The following is a 23,694-nucleotide window of genomic DNA, read 5'->3' on the forward strand; positions in this document are numbered from 1 at the left end:
TGATGCACTTGACAACATCAGTGTTGACATCCAATCCCATTCTGGGTAAGGTGTTAATCCTGCCCCAAAAAGGGCAAAATAAAACAGAAGGTAACTCTAGGGGTGGGGTGGGAGGAATTGGGAGACTGAGATTGAAACATATACATTATTGATACTATGTAGAAAATAGACTACTGATGGGAACATACTGTATAGCACTGGGAACTCTACCTAATGCACTGTGGTAACCTAAATGGGAAGAAGTCCAAAAGGGAGGGGATATCTGTATGTGTATGGCTGATTCATTTTGTTGTGCAGTGGACGCTAACACAACATTGTAAAGCGACCATATTCCAATAAAAATTAAAAAAAAAACATAAGGTAACTCATGGAAAATGTCTTCAGCGTGACAAACGTATTCAGGGTAGGATATTTTAGAACATGAGGAAATAAATTCAGAGATTCAAATATGATCACAGAAGAAAAACTTTGAAACCACAGACATGGTCACTAGCAGAGCAACGAATAAGTTTAAGTGGTACACAGCCTTATAAGGGAAAAAAAGCAGCGACACAACTGAATGGGTAGTTTCTGCTCTGATGTGTAAAGAGCTGTGAATAATCATCATCTTCACAACAAGAAAAAAAGCTGAACAACCTGAAAAGTGACTGCACCTCTTCTTAGATTCATAAGAGATTTGAGTACATGGCAAACAGTGCTCCCAATATCAGAGACAAATAGAATTGTCACTTAACTGGAGGTGAAGCAACTGGAGGCAGCAACCTCTAGGAACACTTAAATTGGTAATTGCATTTGCTGGAGACACAGACTGGACTAGCTTGAGATTTAAAACCTTTTGAGAGTCCAGTCTCAGGGACCCCCGCCCCCCACCAACACCCAAATTTGTGAATTTTTCCTACAGGAGCCCAACCAGGTTCTCATCATGAATAATGGGAAAACATTGCTTCCTGCTTTGTGCGGGAATCAGAGGAGACCATTTTGATATGTACACAAAGCACTGTGTTCCCTATAACTTATGCTCTTTCTTAAAACTAACTTGCCAAAACTTTCTGTGAAATGGGACAGAGCAGTCAAACAACTCCCTAACCCTTCAGGTGTCCTTTGTGACAAAATAGAAGGAATGAATACTAAGAAGTTCTGAGGTTCATAAGTCCAGGGCTTCTGTCCTGCCAAAATGTAATGTTTCCAGGGCTTAATCATAAGAGAACATTTTCCCACACCAGTACCTTCCTACCATAGCAAATGGGCTCAGTATAAAAAGAGTGGATTGTAAAACAGAGAGCTGGAAGACACAGCCTACTTAAGGCTGAGTTTCTAGAGATACCCAAACACAGCCGGGGAGACATCCACAAGCACATAAGGAATAGTAAAAGGGAAACATAAACACCTGTATTAAGAAAGATATCAAATTAACACCCAAAATTTACACTTAAAAGAACTAGAAAAAGAAGCTAAACCTAACGTGAGTACTTTTAAAACTACAAAACATGGTGAAAAGAAATTAAGACAAGTGTAAATAAATGGGAAAACATCCCAATTTCACGGTTCAAAAGAGTTAACATTGTTGAACTGGCACTACTCCACAAAATGATCTGAAGATTCAGTGTAATAACCTATCATAATGCCAGCTATAACCTTTGTAAGAAATTGGCAAATTGTTTCATAATTTTATATGAGTGGGGAAGAGGCAGGGATGGATGGAAGGCTACATGCCGTCAAAGGACAAATATTAAAATGGAACCAGACTCTTTATTACAGACGGCGGGGTCACCTTTAGTGTCTGTGTTTCTAAACAAGGGTCACAGTTTGGAGTGGTTTCACAGACTTAAGTAAGCCAAGACCCTGACCCTTACAGGACGTAAGACCCTATTGTTTCAGTGTCGCCTGATCTGGGCCATACTCGGCGGCTGTGCTTACTTGATTCATTTGTCAATTCAATCAGCATTTCCCTGTGCCTCCGTGTTCACAAAGAACTGGGTGAAAACCACACAGGAGGCCCCAAGCTGGGAAGAGGTTCGGTTTAAACGCAAATATCCGTTGCGGGGACAGGTCGCCGCCCTCCTAGCGGAGGCTGGTTCCCGCAGACAAGCATCTTCCTGTCCTGCTGTCACTCAAGCGTGAGGGGCGTGGCCTCTCAAACTGTCCAATCAAGAACCCTGCTGGGGAAGGTGGGTGGGTAGACGCACAGACGTCCCTACTCGCTCGGATCTCGCGTCGCTGATGATCACTGGCTGCTTTGTCGCAGCATCTCTCGCTGTGTGACGTGCAGCGGTCGTGAGAGTCACAGGAGGGACTCGAGGAACCTAATAATGGTGAGTGTGCTGCCCCGCGATGTAGAGACGGATTGGAGGGTCTTGTCGGAACCGGCCGCAGCGGGACCCGAGTCTGCCCGCGCGCGGTCGTCCCTGGGGTCTGAGGACCGGTTCCGCATGTGTCGCCGCTCGGACCTCAGTCCCCTCCGTCACGTAGCGTGGGGGCGGGGCCGGCAGCCGGGACCCCAGGAGTCCAGTCCCGTCGCTGCGCGCAGCGACTTGGGCCCTGACCCCGAAGCCTCTGTGGGCAGCTGCGCGCCCGCAGTCCCTCGTCTCCCCTAGATTGTGCGGTGACCACAGGGAGGGTCGTCAGGAACGACCATGACTGGGTTTCCAGGGATCGTGCGTGGAAGGAGCTATGCTCAGTGGAGTCCACAGTCTCTCCCTTCCCGTCAGCGGGACTCCTTTTCTTCTGAGTTTTAGAAGTGTTTTTGTTTTTAGAGCAGGGTCTTAAATCCACAGCTCTGTCCCTTGATTCCCAAAGACAGGTTCACCTTTCCAGAGTCGCAGCAGCACTATCAACTGTTTGTCCTCTGTGGTGCATTTCAAAGGGACCCAATATTTTAACTGTTTATCCTTTTCCCACAGAACCATAGATGGCTCTTAAAGATTTGTTGTTTTATCTATGGATATTTTATATGAGAAGAAAGCCAAATAGCCACATGGAACCATGTACATTGTGTGAAAAGCTGGTGCCTCTCCTCCCACATCTTTACAGGACACACGCATCTGGGTGGAATTTATTTTTGTGGAAACTTTCCAGGGTATTCTCACCTGTCAGCACTGCCTCTCTCTGGGTTTGTCACTTCGAAGAGATTTATTGACTTAGTCTCCATTTTTCAATAAAGGGAAACGTATTTAATCAATAGAGCTCTAAGGGCAGTATTAAATAGTTCCAAACAGCCACGAAAGAGGTGACTTTGAGAGAAAATAAAATATTCTTGTGTTAATTCCGTTTGTTAAGAATTTTGCTTTCACTCTTTCTTTCCCTGAAAGTGTGTAGTAAGTTTCTGAGGTCTGTGCTTTTACTTTTGGATGTTTTCAAATGAAATTGCAGGGCTTGGACCAAAAGTGTTAAAGTATAATAAATTATTTTTTTTAATATTTGTGTATTTATTTGGCTGCATCAGGTCTTAGTTACGGCACGCGGGATCTTTTGTTGTGGCATGGCAGATCTCTCGTTGCGTTGTGGCACAGGGGCTTCTCTCTAGTTGCGGCTCGCTGGCTCTCTATTGTAGCTCCTGGGCTCCAGAGTGCACAGGCTTAGTTGCCTGGTGGCACGTGGGATCTTAGTTCCCTGACCAGGGATTGAACCCATGTCCCCTGTATTTGAAGGCAGATTCCTAAGCACTGGACCACCAGGGAAATCCGTATAATTATTTACAAATGAATTTCTTGCCATGGAAATAATAATTAACTGACATCTTTTATTCTGGATGGAATAGATATTTGGGGTTTTCTGCTTGAACTTCTAAAGTGCTTTACAGTTGTTGTTTTTTTCTCCTTCCCACATAAACACTGGGTTTAAGTAATTTTGCTGCATTATTCAAAAACTGGCTTTGGGGGACTTCCTTGGTGATTCAGTGGTCAAGAATCCACCTGCCAATGCAGGGGACATGGGTTCGATCCCTGGTCGGGGAACTAAGATCCCACATGCTGCGGAGCAACTAAGCCTGTGTGCCACAACTACTGAAGCCTGCGTGCCTAGAGCCCATGGTCCGCAACAGGAGAAGCCACCGCAATGAGAAGCCTGCGTACCACAACAAAGAGTAGCCCCCACTCACCGCAGCTAGAGAAAGCCCAGGCATAGCAACGAAGACCCAACACAGCCATAAATAAATAAACAAATAAACAAATACATACATACATACAAACAAACAAAAACTGGCTTTAGTGTCGTTTAAATTTTCAATGATCCAAAGAAAAGTCCAGGGAGAGTAGAGGCCTGTGTTCAGTGAGCCTCACAAAACCCCCTTGAGGCTGCAAAGGGAAGTACTCCAGAAACCAGTTGATTCTTCGTGGGAAGCCTCCCCCCTGCAGGTGTCCTACCTGCTCACACCCACCACAGAAGGAATCTTTACAGTAAGAGGAGATGCAGAGCTTTGGAAAGCTGGGGGTGCACCCACACATGGGGGTGGAGATGTTGCTTTTTTTGAGGTTCTAGTTGTAGTTCCATAGGCCTAGACATTTTTAGACATACTGTTTGAGTTTTGCATCCACAGCGTAGGTGCAGTTAGTGTAATTTGTGCACACTAAGAAAGTCTGTGAAGATCAGGTGTTCCGTCTCGTGGACAAAAGGGTTATGAACTGAGGAGTTCCTTTGGGTAAGAACCTTAAACTGAATCGGGCGAAGAGTTTCCTGACTTGTGATAATAGAAGCCTGGGGGAGGGAGTGCTTCCATGCTTACAGAAGAGGGGAGGGTGTGTAGAGCTTCCACAGTTCATGCCTGTGGGTGCTCACCTATCCCTGCCCTCCTTCATCAGGGACTGGCCCACTCTTGGGATTCCATCGCAACCCAGAGTGTTTAGACCCCAAGTCTGGAATATGTTCAACTTTCTGAAAGTGGATTTTTCTTCTGAATTTTAGGGAAGCAGACTGCTTATCTGTTTTGATTCCAGTGTTTGACTCTGCTTTCCTTTGGATTCTTTTATCATTAACTATCGCAGCCCTTTAACTCTAGTTTGCACTAGAACTTAGGATCTTAAAATGTAAGTTGATGGAGAGAGATGATGTAAGGCAGAAAATTGTGGAGCAAAATAGAATTTTTATTCCATTTAGTCAAGAGAACCTCAGGATGTGAGATGGGTGTATTTAAGTTCGCAGGTGCTTTTTCCATTTTTAGGTCAGTGTATGTGCTGGTCTGTAGAGAATTTTGACACTAGAGAACTTTGACACTTAAGGCTACACTGTTCCTGAGATAAATGAATTCCTGTTTTAGTGGATGTGAGGAAAAAACAATTGAATTTCTATTTTCATCAATAAGAGGAAAATCCTCAAAACCTCTGTAAATATTTGAAATTCCTAGTTCACTTCAGCACTTAATTTGTAAGCTCCAATGTATTATAGTATGCCATTCATTCCTGAAAATGTCATCCTTGTGGAACATATAGTGGAAGAACAACTGTAATGCCCCTAGTCCTTTTAGTTAGAAAGGGATTTGTAAATTATTTACAGTCTGCAGTCTTCTACTTCTTAACGTTTAAAGGATTAAATCTTGGGGTGGTATCCTATGTAGAAAAGTTAAAATTAATTTTTAAATGTAAAAGTTAATATAAAATAATGATTAAGCATAGCAAAATATGGCATATAAAAATTCTCTCCTTTTATTTGTTTATTTGCATTTATTTATTTATTTATTGTTATTATTTTATTGGCTGTGTCAGGTCTTCGTTGCACTGCAAGGGCTTCTCTCCAGCTGTGGCATGTGGGTTTTCTCTCTCTAGTTGTGGCCTACAAGCTCCAGGGTGCATGGGCTCTATAGTTTGTGGCACATGGGCTCTCCAGTTGAGGCGTGCAAGCTCAGTAGTTGTGGTGCACGGGCTTAGTTACCCCACGGCATGTGGGATCTTAGTTCCCAGAACAGGGATTGAACCTGTGTCCCCTGCATTGGAAGGTAGATTCTTTACCACTGGACCACCAGGGAAGTCCCTCTCCTTCTTTTAAATAAATAATTCATGGGAGGGGTAAAAAAAAATCTCTAAGATAGGAAACTAGCTTAAGACAACTCCCTGCCCACATATCCTGCTCCACTTCTGTGCTGTTACTGCAGCCACCTTCAAAGAACCAGTTTTGATTACTTCATCATCCTGCCAGTGTTTCTTTATATAAAAACAAGTCATTCTAAATGCACGTTTTCCCTCTGTTTGTTCTTGAGTGGTGGGGATCCACGTATTTGATGTTTAACTACTGAAAACTTAAGCCTCACCCCTCCCTTTTTCCCTAGTGCTTCTTACCTGGACAGGCTGATAAGAACGCCTAGAGGCTTCTCCTCTGTGAGCTGCTATTTGCTGGGGTCTCCTCCTTTGCGCTCTTCTGTCCTGTGTGGTCTTGTTCACCCCACCAAGCCTGGGTTCCATATATAGAGGACTCTGAATTGGCAGTTTCTGTATTTCTTTGTTTTTTGGGAGCAGGAGTATGGGGATGGGGCCCTCCTAACAGAGGTCCTGGGTTCCACCTAAGGTGGAACCCATCTGTGACTGAGGCTGGTGTCTCCCCAACTTTAGGAGGGGTCTTAGTGTTACTGAGTTCAAGCTCGTACTGCTTACTGTGTTACCCAAAAACTGGGTTCACCTCTTGGTGGGTGTTGAACCAATAGACACAACCAAGCCAAAGATCAGGAGAAGGAAGGATTTATTATTACTTGCAGCAAGTAAGGAGAACACTGGGGATCTTTCCCAAAGCATTGTCACCCTGAACAACAAATTTGGGGAAGTTTTTTGTTTGGTTGGTTGGTTGTTTTTTTTTTAAAGCTCTTTATTGGAATATAATTGCTTTACACTCTTGTACCAGCTTCTGAGGTACACCAAAATGAATCAGCTGTGTTTATACATATATCCCCATATCCCCTCCCTACCTCGCCTCCCTCCCAGTCTCCCTGTCCTGGCCCTCTAAGGCATCACCCATCATCTAGTTGATCTCCCTTTGTTATACAGCAACTTCCCACTAGCTATCTATTTTACAATTGGTAGTGTATATATCTCTATGCTATGTTTGTTTTTGTTTTTTATGTATTTATTTATTGGCTGTGTTGGGTCTTCATTGCTGCGTGCAGGCTTTCTCTAGTTGCTGTGAGCAGGGGCTAGTCTTCCTTGCGGTGCATGGGCTTCTCATTGCAGTGGCCTCTCTTGCTGTGGAGCCAGGGCTCTAGGCGCACAGGCTTCAGTAGTTGCAGCACGTGGGCTCAGTAGTTGTGGCTCACAGGCTGTAGAGCACAGGCTCAGTAGTTGTGGCACATGGGCTTAGTTGCTCTGCGGCATGTGGAATCTTCCTGGCCCAGGGATTGAACCCGTGTCCCCTGCCACCAGGGAAGTCCCGTGGGGAAGTTTTAAGCTAAGGGTACATGCATATTCATGAAGGGCTTGAGCAGAGGAGAATTCAGCACAGAATTGGGGCAAAGGTTGACAGAGTCTAAGCTTTAGTTTATGAAGTCAGGAGGGTCAACATCATCATTCTGCCCTCCACCTGGGTAGGGGCCTTAGTTCCTGCAGAACTCAGAGCTATATTACTGTATATATATCCCTTGAGGAGGAACTAGGACTCTGCTGTATCTCTGCACTATTGTTTGACTACCTTTTCTCTTTTGAATGAGATGAGCCCAGTGGTTACTTCTTAAAGAGCAGTTATCTCAAAGAGAAGAGAGGGAAGGAAGCTAGTAGATGGTGGGCTGAGTATATTCTCCAAATACCAGAGGGCTCACCAGCAGTACCTCTGCTGCTGCTGCCCTGTCTCTACTGCAAAAAAGATCCTGACCCTCTGAGTTGTTAGGGACAACACCATAACCTCACTGTGACACAGCAAAGGAATTAGTTGTAACTGATTTAAGGTTGGGTTACTTACATTAAATGAGGGTGAGTCAAAAATTATCTGTACTCTGGTTATATCAAAACTTCTATAAATTCTATAGCCAGAGTGCGAATAATTTTTGACTCACCCTCATATTAAGGAACCAGATGTCATGGAGGAGGACTCTTACCCCGTTGGCACTGGTGTGAGGGTCTCTGGAGGAAAAAAAATTGTGAATTCCAGGGTAGAGAGGGCACTTCCTTCCCCATTATATTCAGTGACCTAAAATACAAAACGGGAAAGGGCAGGAGGAAGGGAAAAAGAAAACAAAGGTACTGAGCAAAGGACCACAATTTGACCCATTTAGAATCCAAAGTATGCTTAGAGAATTTACATTAAAAAAAATGGAAGGGCCCGTCTTGGCTTTTGGTCCTCTACAACACAGAGTTTGAATTAATAGTAACATCTATAATGCACTAAGTCACAAAATTGTATGTAAATAATCAAACTCAGTTTCAAGTTACTGGTATACCTGAAGATCCCACTAAATTTAAGCACTATAACTCATCACATTAGGGGAATTTGTGAATATAATAAAGAGAACAAGTGGGTATATCTTGCCAGAACCCTTGCCTAAATTTCTCAGTCATATCACCCATTGTCCTAAAAATATCTCACCATCAACAGGAAACCTCTGAACCCAACGATTCACAAATTGAAATTAGTCTTCCCTACTTCTAAGTCAGGTTGACAAAATGAGACCCCACAGTTATATTCGTTAATATGGCCCAATGTAAATTAAACAGCACCTTGAATTATTGTAAACCATTATAAGAAACCTATTTAGGAAGAAGCAGTTATTCTCAGTGCTTCTTCTTTTAATAGCCTTATTTGGCCTGTTCTTAAACCCAGAAAGAGTGAATGGCACCTCACAGTGGATTACAGCAACCTTGAGGCTATGGTTGCACCTGATAAGCCCTTATTCCCAGCTCCCAACATCTTGGAAATTACTGACGCCATCCACTCAGCAACTGGGAAATACCCTGTTTTAACAGATTCGGCCAGGTCTGTTTTCTTCAGTGCCTATTTCAGCAGCCTCTTAGGTGCAGTTGGCCTTCACCTGTGAATAGACATGGTACTTATTTACCTGGTTACCCTCAGGGAACCTCAGCAGCCTTGCCATTTCACAGTCTCTGCAGGCAGGATCCAAACTGCATGCACTTTGCTCCGGGAGCACAGGTATGACATCCCACTAACGACATCCTCCTCTGAGGACATTCGTTTCACACTCAGAATGAGTATTGGAATGGGGGCTCATAAGAAGTGGATGGGCCATTGGCCCATATGTAATATAAGGCCCTCATGCCTTTGTTAAGTTCCTGAAAATTCTTTGATAATCAGACAGCTGCTCCCTCTGTGACACTGTGAAGAAATAGTTATATAGTCTTTTTTCAGCACCCACAAGATCTACTAGATCCTTTTGGTGTTGGGAAGCAACATTTTCCTTGTTTACTAATTTTACCTGAGCGCATATCTGCTATTGTTTGGAAATTGGCCAACCTTGAGGTCACCCCTACCACAGGAGGCTCTAGACTGTGTTCAAATTGCTGGACAACAGCTACACATAACACTCACTCATGTTACTGCCCTCCTAGGCTCCTTCACTGTAGAGTCCTCAGTGACCTTTCATGCCTCCTGGAGTTACCCACAATGGCCTTAAATTGTCTGTAGGCTTCTGATGCAAGAAACTGCTCTGTGCCCCGCAGTTTGCCATTAGAGCCGCAGTGACTGTCACATACTGAGCTCTCTTGAAAATAAAGGGTCTCATAAGCACTGAGCTTGTGACCCTCTGCTGAGCTGCCCATTGTGCCTTTGACCCTGGAACTAGCACCCCATTGGGTTGGCAGGCCTACCAGCACAGCCACATGATACGATGGAGCCAAACCTGTCCTGGTTTATGCCCCCTGCAGGAGGGTGGCCTCTTCTCTGTTCAGTCCATTTAAAGGATGCAATGGTCTTGGAAGAGGTCACCACACCCCCAGATGGAGACTTCCCTTGGGAGTTCCTTGGGATTCACTGAATACACAGCTCTGGGGTGCACATGGACTTTAAGGATGACAACATGCATTCATGCACGATGAGCCCAGTGGAGTTGCTGCTCTTCATCCCTTGTGATATTGCTGATGAAAGACCAACCCCAGGGCCACACAGCTAAGCAAACATCATGCAGTCATCTTGATACTGACCCAAAATTGGCCCCATCTACAGGTATCCACACCCTTTTGGACAATTGTCTAAGAATTGCCCCTTTGTATTAAAAGGAATGTTGGAATCTCTTGATTTAGAGATAACCCAAAATAGAAGTCAAGGTTACTCTCGTGTGTACATATACTAGGTCCACAATGCAGGGACTCACCAGGACACTCTCATCCATGTTGGAGTACCAGACATGACCAGTAGTAATGGTGGCACTTCTTAGAATGTACAGTGCTGCTCTCCAACACGGCATTCAGTTGAAGTTTCACTTCCGTAATGGGTGTCAGGCTCATGGAATACTATACTGGCTTATTGAAATAAGTTCACATCAGTTGTATGAAAGGGTGTCCTGATTTGGTCATCAGTCATCAGGGTGAATTGCAATGAGTCTGTCTTCAACTTTTTTTTTTTTCTAATTCACTTCATTTTTTTTTTAGAACAGTTGTAGGTTTACAGAAAAATAAAAGTAGATCAGAGAGTTCCCACATAACCCCTCTACATCCACACAGTATACACTATTTTTTAAATCTTGTGTGTGGAGCATTTGTTAAAATTGTCCAGTGAATGTTGATACATTAAAATGTACAGTTTACAGTAGCATTGACTCCTTGTGTTAAAAGATCTATAGATTTTGGCAAATGTTTCATGACGTATCCTTCATTTCATTTCTGTATCCTATAGCATAGTTTCATTTCCCTAAAAGTCCTTTATGCCCAACCTATTCATTCATTCTTCCCTTGAACTCTCAAATCCTTCACAATCAGAGATCTTTTTCTTGGCTCACAGTTTTGTCTTTTTCAGATTGTCACATACTTGGAATTATACAGTGTGTAGCTTTACGAGGTTGGCTTCTTTCACTTAGCAGTATACTTTTTTTTTTTTTTGCACCACACCACATGGCATGGGGGATTTAGTTCCCCGACCAGGGATTGAACTCACGTCCCCTGCATTGGGAGCTTAGAGTCTTAACCACTGGACTGCCAGGGAAGTCCCATTTAAGTTTCCTCCATGTGTTTTCATGGCTTGTTACCTCATTTCCTTTGGTATCCTTCAGCCTTGCTATACTCTTATTAATTCCAGGAGTAATCTCTCTTGTGGATTCTTTCAGGTATTTTACATGGACAATCATGTCATATAGAACAAGGACAATTTTTTTTTTCATTCCCCTTCCACTTATACAATATGGTCATATTTTCTCATAAAATTCTACTATTATTTTCAGCATAGTCTTTATTCATTTAAATCTGTTCCTCATTTTCATTGTACTTTATTTCTTCCTGTATCTCAAATTTTGAACCTGAATAATGCCCCTTATGTCTTTTTTTTTAAGTACTTTTATTGAGATACAGTTAACAGACAATAAACAGCATATATTTAGAGTGTACAATTTGATATCCCAGTTTCCCAGTTCATTCCCCCCCAACCCTCCCAGCTTTCCCCACTTGGTGTCCATGTGTTTGTTCTCTACATCTGTGTCTCTATTTCTGCCTTGCATTTCCTCTTTCATAGTTGTTAGCATTTGCCTTATGTATTGAGGTGCTCCTATATTGAGTGCATATATATTTACAATTGTTATCTCTTCTTCTTGGGTGGATCCCTTGATCTTTATGTAATGTCCTTTCTTGTCTCTTGTAACATTTTTTATTCTAAAGTCTATTTTATCTGATATGACTATTGCTACTCCAGCTTTCTTTTGATTTTCATTTGCATGGAATATCTTTTTCCATCCCCTCACTTTCCGTCTGTATGTGTCCCTAGGTCTGAAGTGGGTCTCTTGTAGACAGCATATGTATGGGTCTTGTTTTTGTATCCATTCAGCCAGTCTGTGTCTTTGGTTGGTGCATTTAGTCCATTTACATTCAAGGTCATTATTGATATGTATGTTCCTATTACCATTTTCTTAATTGTTTTGTTTTTGTTTTTGTAGATCCTTTTCTTCTCTTACATTTCCTGCTTAGAGAAGTTCCTTTAGCATTTGTTGTAGGGCTGATTTAGTGGTGCTGAATTCTCTTAGCTGTTGCTTGTCTGTAAAGCTTTAGATTTCTCCATCGAATCTGAATGAGATCCTTGCTGGGTAGAGTATTCTTGGTTGTAGGTTCTTCCCTTTCATCACTTTAAATATATCATGCCACTCCCTTCTTGCTTGCAGAATTTCTGCTGAGAAATCAGCTGTTAACCTTATGGGGGTTCCCTGGTATGTTATTTGTCATTTTTCCCTTGTTGCTTTTAATAACTTTTCTCTGTCTTTACTTTTTGTCAGTTTGACTACTATATGTCTTTGTGTGTTTCTCCTTGGGTTTATCCTCTCTGGGACTCTCTGCACTTCTTGGAGTTAGGTGGCTGTTTCCTTTCCCATGTTAGGGAAGTTTTCAACTATAATCTCTTCCAATATTTTCTCAGGTCCTTTCTCTATCTCTTCTCCTTCTGGGACCCCTATAATGTGAATGTTGGTGCATTTAACATTGTCCCAGAGGTCTCTTAGGCTGTCTTCAGTTCTTTTCATTCTTTTTTCCTTATTCTTTTCCACATCAGTGATTTTCACCATTATGTCTTCCAGGTCACTTATTCGCCCTTCTGCCTCAGTTAATCTGCTATTAGTTCCTTCTAGTGTATTTTTCATTTCAGATATTGTGTTGCATATCTCTGTTTGTTTGCTCTTTAATTCTTCTAGGTCTTTGGTAAACTTTTCGATCTTTGCATCCAGTCTTTTTTCAAAGTCCTGGATCATCTTCACCATCATTATTCTGAATTCTTTTTCTGGAAGAGTACCTGTCTCCTCTTCGTTTAGTTGTTTTTCTGGGGTTTTATCCTGTCCCTTCATCTGGTACAAAGTCCTCTGCTTTTTCATTTTCTCTGTCTTTCTGTGGCTGTGTTTTTCAGTTCCACAAGACAAAATACTGCTGATACTGATTGATACTGCTTTAGAACAAGGACAGTTTTATTTCCTGCTTCCCTATCTGTATATCTTTTATTTCTTTTTCTTTTCTTACTGCAGTGACTAGGGCTTCTTACTGCAGTGACTAGGGCTTCTTACAGTGTGTTTTGTTTTTGGTGTGTGTGTGTGTGTGTGTGTGTGTGTGTGTGTGTGTGTGTAATATAATGTTGGATAGGAGTACTGAGAGCAATCTTCTTGCTGTTCCATTCCTCTCTTACCAGTAAAGCATCTAGTTTCCCACTACTAAGTATGTTGTTAGCTGCAGGTGTCATGTAAATATTCTTTCTCATAAAGAGAGAGTTCCCTTCTATTATTAGTTTGTCATCATAAATGGATATTGGATGGTATCATGAGATGTAATGAGAAAGATATTTGGTCTTTGTCCTGCATTCCTAGCAAAAACCTCTTGAAGTCCTTGGAATGACTTGAGTAATGAGGGTGATAGGGTGTCTTTTGTTTTAATGAGTCAACTTGTGGCCAGCTCATAGATAGCTTTAGGATGGGGGTTGGACATCAGAAACACTAAGTCTTGACTAGAGGCTTGAAACTTTAGGCTTCAGCTCTTACTATCTGGGAGAAGTGGGGGTGCTGAAAATTGATTGTTTTCAGGACAGGCCTTGTTAAAAAAAAGAGGCTATTCTGGATATGTTTTTATTTTTTAATTTTTATTTTTTTTACAGTTGATTTACAGTATTATATTAGTTTCAGATATACAGCATAGTGACTCAATATTTTTATAAAAATATGGAACACTTCATGGATTTGCATGTCATCTGCTAATCTTCTCTGTATTGTTCCAAGTTTATTTTATTTAAAATTTTTTGTTGGAGTGTTGTTGATTTACAGTGTTATTTTAGTTTTGGGTGTCTGGGTATATTTTTAAGTGGCTACTTTTTAATTTCTGGTTCTAGTTGGGAAACAGCAATTTATCCTGTGAGCTCAGTTCTCTGATGGAAAAATTGTTGCTTTTAAGTTTCTTGGCTTTTTTCTTCTGAGGACTAGAAGGTACTAGAAACTGACTTCCAAGCTCCTTAGATACCAGACCATAGGCAAGTAGTCTCTGACTCCTTTTTATGATGTTTGACTGCTGACAGCTTTAAACCTTACTTCCTCTTTCATCTACTTGTGCCCACATCTGTACATGGAGGTAAGAAAGCCACAGTGTCCCTTCCTTTGGTTCTGGCAAGTGACTGAATCCAGAGAAGGCCTCGCTTCAGTACTTGAATTCTCACCCTAGCCCATCCCCTAAGGTCAATAAAAAACCCAGGCCAGTTTCCTTTCCTTCTTTCCTTGATGTCTTAAGGCATTTTCTTCCTTCTTGAGAGGCTTCCTTTCCTCTTCCCAAACACTTGTACCATAGAAGTAAGAAATCATGCTCTTTAGGTGTATGTATGTTATCATCATTGCAGACATCTGAACTAAATGTCAGGTGAGGCTTCATCTGTCTGTGCAGGAGACTGTAACAGTTATAGAATAGGTAACATGCTGCACTTAAAAAAAATTTATTTATTTATTTGGCTGCATGGAGTCTTAGTTGCGGCATGCAGGATCTTTCATTGTGGTGCTCGGGCTTCTCTCTAATTGTGGCATGTGGGCTCAGTAGTTGCCACAAGTGGGCTCTCTAGCTGTAGTGCACAGGCTCTAGAGTGTGCGGGCTTAGTTGCCCTGTGGCATGTGGGATCTTAGTTCCCCAACCAGGGATCAAACCCACATCCCCTGCATTGGAAGGCAGATTCTTAACCACTGGACCACCTGGGAAGTCCCACATGCTGTGCTTTTGGCAATACTCTTTGCTTTATTGTTCTATTGATAAAATCTTCAGATCTCTTGATATTAGTATATTTCACCCTTGTATATCTCTCCAAGTGCAACTATGCAATATATTCTGTGGACATTGTTGGAAAATTGCTGGACTATAAATAGTGATCAAGTTCAAATTCACGGGAAATAGCAATGGAGTGTATCATTTGGCTGTTCCTACACTTGTCCATAATTTAATGATTTTTTTCACAATGGCCTTCAACACTTGGGATCATTAAATTGACTAATTTTTGTTCTAGTCACTGTGAAATGAGATTTACTGGACATTTTAGTGTCCTATTACCCAGTCGCCAAGGTGATGGACATTTTTTCATACATTACCCTTTTCATATCTGTTAAATATGTTTTGCCTCTTTTAACATTTTTAAATTGTCTCTGTTCTTTTAACTCTACAAAGTAGTCCTTTTATATTTTTATATCTGTGTGCATTACAGATATTTTTCTTCCCTTTTTTATGAATCTTTTAACTACCTTAATTTTAATATTTTTGACTTTGGCTTTATAGCTCATTTGCTTATATGAGAATATTCTTTCTATTCTTCTATCAATAAAACATCTACCTGTGACTTCTAAAAGTAGCCTAGTTTTATATTTCACATTTAAATCTACAATGAGTAGGCTATTGTTTATGGAATGGAGGGAAATATGCTGCGTTTTTCCAATTGAATAACAGTTTGTCCCTTATGTAGTCAAGTGTTCATGATATTTGCCACTATTCTCCTGTTCTGTCCTTGAACAGCTTTCCAAATTGAATGCTGGTTTATGGAAGACACTTTTCCTTTCCTTTGTTCTGTTTGTTTTTGTTTCTGCTAATACTTGTATCGTCTGAATTACCATAGAGGTGTGTTAGGTAGACTACCACATTTTTCCATAGAAGACTTTGTCCAGTTTTAGACATTCCTTCTTCCTATTAGGTTTGAAGGAGTAGTTTTTACTGAGTCCTAAAAACTGTTTTAGGTATTTGTGAAATTTAATAAATATATCATTTGGGAGAGATGACATCTGGGCAACACTGAATACTTTCTAAGAACACATGCATCATTTTACTTTTTTCGGTCTACTTTGACATTACCCAATAATTTTTTTTTAAATTTTCCAGGAGAATCATTACATATTTTGTATTAGCCTTGCTTAGTATTGAATTAAATTTGATGTGGAGGAAACCAGAAGCAAGCTCTCAAATGTTGTCTCAGTGTAATCACACAGGATGGGCTCAGTTCTCCAAGTAACAAATTAGAGACTCAGTGCCCAGAGCTGTTTGGGGAGGGGGTTGCTGATCAGGTCTGCACCTTCTGCTGAACATGAAACAAAATTACAGACTCTCCAAAGGAAAACAGGAGTTTACCATATACCCTGTTGTTCCCATAAACACTTTAGGCTATTGAGGCACTTTTATCTGTAAGGTTGGTTGGCTTACTCCCAAAATCACAGATCCCAGATACCAGTGAAAAATGAAATTTGTGAGCAAGCATTACTAAGGATAAGCGGTCTTAGCCTGCTAATGTTCAGTGTCCTTTGCACACTAGGTAGTTGGACTTTGTTATGAGCAATCGCTGTTGATCCAGGGAAGAAGGAGTAATTAGGGCTGCCCTAGGCAGCTCCTCTTATTCCCTGATCCCACAACAAGAGAGGTGTTCCTTCATTGATGTTGCTCTACCAAACAAGCAAATTCTAGCATCAGAGTTGAGGGATGGGAGCCTTTTTTCTGTTCCCTCCACGTGGACATCAGTGGACAATTGATGTCTTTCAGGGACCAGCATTTAGGAAATGATGCCACTAGGGAATTCCTATACCTAGGATGGGCTGTCATGCTGCTGTGCCCCAACTGGGAGCTCAGAAATGAGAGAAGGTGGGAGGACAGCCTCTAGAGTGGCTGGTCAGATATACTTGCTGCTGAAATTAGAGAAAGGGTTTTCATTTGGTTGATTTTGGTTTTTTGTGTTTTGTTTGTTTGTTTTTGAGGGAAGCTCTGTTGAACTCTTTACGTATTTTTATAATTTGTGCAAATTCACCATGAAACCATTGAATATTTTAATGAATCCCTTGCAAACTTCAAGTCTTAACCTGTTCCTCAAGGTCATCAAGGCCCAAATTACAGTTTATGATTCTGCTGAAAAGAGGTCTTCTGTGATCTTATCATCTCAGTATGGGTGACGATGTGTCTTAAAAATTGTTCAGAAGCCATCCTACGGCACATGAATGTAGAGATTTTGTGGAGGTGTAAGTTGTCCTGTTTTCCTTCTCATGCCTGGGCTCTAATTCTGAATAACTTCCTAACCCCATAAAATGAGAGAGAAAAAGGATGGCAAAACTGAGTAGATGATGAATATTATACCAATTTTTTTTTAATTTAAGAACTTTTATTGAGGTATAATTGACATACAATAAACTGCATATATTTATTTTTTTATAATTGATATACAATAAACTGCATATATTTAAAGTGTACAATTTGATAATTTTTTTTCTTGTTAGTAATGTATATATGGCAATCCCAGTCTCCCAATTCATCCCACCCCAATCCTCCCGCCCCCCGCCACTTTCCTCTCTTGGTGTCCATATGTTTGTTCTCTACATCCGTGTCTCTATTTCTGCCTTGCAAACCAGTTGATCTGTACCATTGTTCTATATTCCACATAAATGCATTAATGTATGATATTTGCTTTTCTCTTTCTGACTTACTTCACTCTGTATGACAGTCTCTAGGTCCATCCATGTCTCTACAGATGTCCCAATTTCGTTCCTTTTTATGGCTGAGTGATATTCTATTGTATATATGGACCACATCTTCTTTATCCATTCATCTGTTGTTGGACATTTAGGTTGCTTGCATGTCCTGGCTATTGTAAATAGTGCTGCAGTGAACATTGGGGTGCGTGTGTCTTTTTGAATTATGGTTTTCTCTGGGTATATACCCAGTAGTGGGATTGCTGGGTCATGTGGTAATTCTATTTTTAGTTTTTTAAGGAACCTCCATACTGTACTCCATAGTGGCTGTATCAATTTACATTCCCACCAACAGTGCGTTTCCTTTTCTCTACACCCTCTCCAGCATTTACTGTTTGTAGATTTTCTGATGATGCCCATTCTAACCGGGCAGAGGTGATACCTCTGTGTGAGGTGATACCTCATTGTAGTTTTGATTTGCATTTCTCTAATAATTAGTGATGTTGAGCAGTTTTTCTTGTGCCTCTTGGCCTTCTGTATATCTTCTTTGGAGAAATGCCTATTAGGTCTTCTGCCCATTTTTTGATGGAATTGTTTAGTTTTTTTGATATTGAGCTGCATGAACTGTTTATATATTTTGGAGATTAATCCTTTGTCTGTGGATTCACTTGCAAATATTTTCTCCCCTTCTGAGGGTCGTCTTTTCGTCTTATTTATAGTTTCCTTTGCTGTGCAAAAGCTTGTAAGTTTCATTAGGTCCCACTTATTTATTTTTGTTTTTATTCCCATTACTCTAGGAGGTGGATCAAAAAAGATCTTGCTGTGATTTATGTCAAAGAGTGTTCTTCCTATGTTTTCCTCTAGGAGTTTTATAGTGTCTGGCCTTACATTTAGGTCTTTAATCCATTTTGAGTTTATTTTTGTGTGTGGTTTTAGGGAGTGTTCTAATTTCATTCTTTTACGTGTAGGTGTCCAGTTTTTCCAGCACCACTTATTGAAGAGGCTGTCTTTTCTTCATTGTATATCTTGCCTCCAGTTTTAATTTATACACCTCCAGAAGAATATTTTCATTCAGCCACCTGGATCTGACGATCTAACTACTTCCATTGGCCTGGAGTATTTAGGACAATATGACTAGTTGGATCTTGTTACAAGTTGGATTTCCACAGGACTTTGGCATCGTGTTTGATGATGAGAATAGGAAAAAAACCTTCCAGTTCTTCGCTATATTATTTGTTAAAACCTTGTGCACATGTGAACCTGTGCTTGTAGAGTGCTGCATGATATGGTGGGTATTAAAGAGGGAGTGAAAAAGTTTCTATCAGAAGGAACTGGTGTGCTTAAAATGGATTATTTCTTTCATTTGTATAGCATTTCACTTATTTCTCCAAGGTGCTCTATGTCTTGACAAAGAGAGCAATAAAGACTTGAAGTGATCACAATACAAATGTAACAGTAAATTCCTTGTGTTTATGATGCTCTTGAATTCATGACGGAGTGTCACCATAGAGTGGGAGTTCTAATGACAGAGTTATAGAACGAATGTTTAGAGACCACAGAGTCATATGTGAACTTCCTTTGAATTGAGTATAGATTGCTGATGCTCTTCATCCTTTCCATTCTCTCACATACACATCTGGGATGTTTTAGGATTCAGTGACCTTTGAGGATGTGAGTGTGAAGTTCACCACAGAGGAGTGGGCTCTGCTGGATCTATCCCAGAAGAAACTCTACAGAGATGTGATGCAGGAAACCTTCAGGAACTTGACCTCAATAGGTAGGGATGACGACATTCTTACTTAATTACTTAGTCAATTAGAGAACCAATGTTGCTTGCTCATCAGCACTTTCAAGAGGTGAAATGTGGAAAGGGACTACATTGGTAAACAAACCAGGCATGGTCATAGCTTATCATGGATGTGTCATGTTAACAACTTTTCTCTATTAGTTTGTAACTTATAATGATTTTTTGTTGCTGTTGGTCTGCATTTTAGGAGAAAAATGGGAAGACCCTGATGTTGAAGATCAGTATGAAAGTCATGGGACAAATCTAAGGTAAGTTACGCTCACATGAAAAAGCAATGTCCTGTGACAGAATGTTAGTATGCCATGACTTTTTTTTTAATTGAACTACAGTTGATTTACAATGTTGTGTTAGTTTCAGGTGTACAACAGAGTGATTCAGTTATACATATATATATCCATTCTTTTTCCAATTCTTTTCCATTATAGGCTATTCCAAGATATTGACTATAGTTCCCTGTGCGATGCAGTAGGTCTTTGTTGTTTATCTGTTTTATATAGAGTAGTGTGTATCTGTTAATCCCAGATTCCCAACTTATCCCTCTCTCATCCTTTCCCCTTTGGTAACCGTAAGTTTTTTTTCTATATCTGTGAGTCTATTTCTGTTTAGTAAATAAGTTCATTTGTATCATTTTTTTGGATTCCACATATAAGTGATACCACATCTTCTTTATCCATTCATCTGTCAGTGGACTTTGAGGCCACTTCCATGACTTGGTGATTATAAATAGTGTTGCTGTGAATATTGGGATGTATGTTTCTTTTCGAGTTAGAGTTTTTGTCTTTTCCAGATATATACCCAGGAGTGGGGTTGCTAGATCATATGGTAGCTCTGTTTTTACTTTTTTATGGAACTTCCATACTGTTCTCCATTGTGGCTGTACCAGTTTACATTCCTACCAACAGTGTAAGAGGGTTTCCTTTTCTCCACACTCCCTCCAGCATTTATTGTTTATAGGCTTTTTGATAATGGCCATTCTGGCTGATGTGAGGTGTTACCTCATTGTAGTTTTGATTTGCATTTCTCTAATAATTAGCAGTGTAGAACATCTTTTCATGTGCCTGTTGGCCATCTGTATGTCTTCTTTGGAGAAATGTCTTTTTCCGTCTTCTGCCTATTTTTTGATTTGGTTCTTTGGTTTTTTGATATTGAGCTATATGAGGTGTTTGTATATTTTGGAAATTAATCCCTTGTCGGTTGCATCCTTTGCAGATATTCTCTCCCATTCAGTAAGTTGTCTTTTCATTTTGTTTATGGTTTGCTTTGCCAGGCAAAAGCTTTTAATTTTAATTAGGTTCCATTTTTTTATTGTTGCTTTTGTTTGTATTATTCTGGGAGACAGATCCAAAAAAATATTGCTGCAATTTATATCAAAGAGGGTTCTGACTATGTTTTCCTCTAGTAGGAGTTTTATAGTATCTGGTCTTACATTTAGGTCTTTAATCCATTTTGAGTTTGTTTTGTTTTTGTTTTTAAGGTTTTTTTTAATTTAATTAATTGGCTGCATTGGGTCTTCGTTGCTGCACATGGGCTTTCTCTAGTTGCAGCAAGTGGGGGCTACCCTTCATTGTGGTCTGTGGGCTTCTCATTGCAATGGCTTCCGTGTTACAGAGCTTGAGGGCTCTAGACGTGCAGGCTTCAGTAGTTGTGGTACACAGGCTTAGTTGCTCCAGGATCTTCCCAGACCAGGGATTGAACCCATGTCCCCTGCATTGGCAGGAGGACTCCCAACCACTGCACCACCAGGGAAGTCCTTTGAGTTTGTTTTTGTATGTGGTGTTAGAGAACATTTTAATTTCATTCTTTTACATGTGGCTGTCGAGTTTTCCCAGCATCACTTATTGAAGAGACTGTCTTTTCTGCATTGTGTATTCTTGCCTTTTTTGTCATAGATTGACTGACCATAAGTGCATGAGCATTTCTGGGCTTCCTGTCCTGTTCCATTGATCTGTGATCTATTTTTGTGCCAGTACCATACTGTTTTGATTACTGTGGCTTTGTAGTATAGTTTGAAGTCAGGGAGCCTGATTCCTGTAGCTCCTTTCTTCTTTCTCAAGATTGTTTATACCATGACATTTTAAAACAAAGAAATAAAACAAACCAGCCCAGCCTTAAAATTAATGAATCTTAGAATTTTTGCATCAAATCTTTTCTCAAATGTGTCCTAAATGTTGAGTGTTTGAAAAATAGTACACTTGGAATCAGTATTCAGAATCACCATTTATGAATATTACTGTTTTGATAGTTGCTGTGATTATCGTGGAGAGCTTTAGTATACTCATTTTCAATCAGAATGTGCAGAACACATGCGCTTGCCTTGAAAAATGGTCAAATTTTCATTATCATAACTATTACTAAACATAGTTAATAAAATTCATTAATAAAATGCTTCTTATTTTTCACAGCAGTCATATGGTGGAGAGACTCTATAAAAATAAAGAAGGTATTCAGCATAGGGAAACAGTTAGCCAAATTTCAAATCATAATCAGAAAAAGAAAACTACTGGAAGAAAACTATGTGAATTCAGTGTATGTGGACGAGTCTTCATGCATCGTTCATCCTTTAATAGGCATGTGACATCTCACACCACACCCAAACCATGTGAGTATCAGGAATATGAAGAGAAGCCCTATAAATGCAAGGAATGTGGGAAAGCCTTCAAGCATCGTCAATCCAGACATACCCATGAGAAGATTCACACTGGAGAGAAACCCTATGATTGTAAGAAATGTGGGAAGGCCTTCAAGCTTCGCCAGTCCATTCGAAGGCATGAAAGGATTCACACTGGAGAGAAACCCTATGAGTGTAAAAGATGTGGAAAAGCCTTCAGATATCACCACAACTTTCAAAAACATGAACGAACTCATACTGGAGAGAAACCCTATAGATGTAAGCACTGTGGTAAAGCCCTCAGTTCTCTCAGGTACTGTCGAATTCATGAAATAACACACACTGGAGAGAAACCTTATAAATGTAAACAGTGTGATAAAGCTTTCAATTGTCCCAGTTACTTTATAAAACATGAGAGAACGCATAGTGGATTAAAACCGTATGAATGCAAGCAGTGTGGTAAAGCCTTCAGTTGTGCCAGTTACATTCGAAGACATGAAAGGACACATACTGGAGAAAAGCCCTATGAATGTAAAAAATGTGGTAAAGCCTTTAGTTGTTCAAGTTCCTTTCGAAAACATGAGAGAACTCATACTGGAGAGAAACCCTATGAATGTAAGCAATGTGGTAAAGCCTTCAGTTATTCCAGATCCTTTCGAAGTCATGAAAGGAGACACAGTGGAGAAAAGCCCTATAAGTGTAAAACTTGTGGTAAAACTTTCACTTGTCCAAATTCCTGTCGAAAACATGAGAGGACTCATTCTGGACAGAAACCCTATGTATGTAAGGAATGTGGGAAAGCCTTCAGTTCTCTTACCAAATTTCAAAGACACACAATGAAGCACACTGGAGATGGACCTTATAAATGTAAAGACTGTGGGAAAGTCTTTGATTGTCCTAATTACTTTCGTTGTCATAAAAGGACTCACAGTGGAGAAAAACCATATAAATGTAAGGAATGTGGTAAGGCCTTCAGTTTTCCTTGTTGTCGTCAAATACATGAAAGAAGTCATACTGGGGAGAGGCCCTATGAATGTAAGCAATGTGGTAAAGCCTTCGCTTATCTCAGTTCCATTCGAAAACATGAAAGAACTCATACTGGAGAGAAACCCTATGAATGTAAGGAATGTGGAAAGGCCTTTATTTATCCCTCAAATGTTCAAAGGCACATGATAACGCATACTGGTGATGGACCTTGCAAATGTAAGGACTGTGGGAAAGCCTTTGACTGTCCCAGTTCCTTAGGAGCACATAAAAGCATTCACACTGGAGAAAAACCCTATCGATGTAGAACTTGTAGTAAAGCCTTCAGTTGTCCCAGTTCTTTAAGAAACCATGAAAACACTCATAATGGAGAATAGCACTAAAAATGTAAGGAGCGTGTCCCAGTTCTTTCCAAATATAGTAAAGAGCTCACATTGGAGAGAAACCCTGTTTTTGCAAACAATATGGCAAAGCCTTCAGCACTCCCTGTTATATTCAAACACACAAGAATTCATACCAGAGAGAAACTGAATGTAAGGAATGTGGGAATGCCTTCGTATATCACACAGCATTTTCAAGGACACATGAGAGTGCACACTGGAGAGAAACAATATATATGTAAGGAATGTGCGAAAGCCTTCAGTCACATTTCCTTGGGATGCCACAGAAGAATTTGAACTGGAGAGAATTGTATTGAATGTAAAATATGTAGGAAAACCTCCACTTGCCCCACATCCTTACAAAACCATGTGAAAATGTACATGGGATAGAAACCTTATAACTGAAAAATAGGGGAAATTT

General features: G+C 40.4%; 1 protein-coding gene and 1 pseudogene across 1 annotated transcript; one reads left to right on the forward strand and one right to left on the reverse strand.

Moving 5' to 3' along the window:
• The first annotated feature begins 2,633 nt into the window (after positions 1–2,633).
• LOC130836234 (zinc finger protein 14-like) lies at positions 2,634–23,270 on the forward strand. The gene is made up of 4 exons (XM_057708301.1): positions 2,634–2,654; positions 19,145–19,271; positions 19,489–19,549; positions 21,704–23,270. Exons 1-4 carry the CDS (start codon positions 2,634–2,636, stop codon positions 23,268–23,270), a joined length of 1,776 nt encoding a protein of 591 aa, XP_057564284.1.
• Positions 13,745–13,823, reverse strand: LOC130837605 (U6 spliceosomal RNA; annotated as a pseudogene).
• Positions 23,271–23,694: the final 424 nt, after the last annotated feature.

The sequence above is a fragment of the Hippopotamus amphibius genome, chromosome 15 (genome assembly GCF_030028045.1).
Source record: "Hippopotamus amphibius kiboko isolate mHipAmp2 chromosome 15, mHipAmp2.hap2, whole genome shotgun sequence".
NCBI classification, from domain to species: Eukaryota; Metazoa; Chordata; class Mammalia; order Artiodactyla; family Hippopotamidae; genus Hippopotamus; species Hippopotamus amphibius.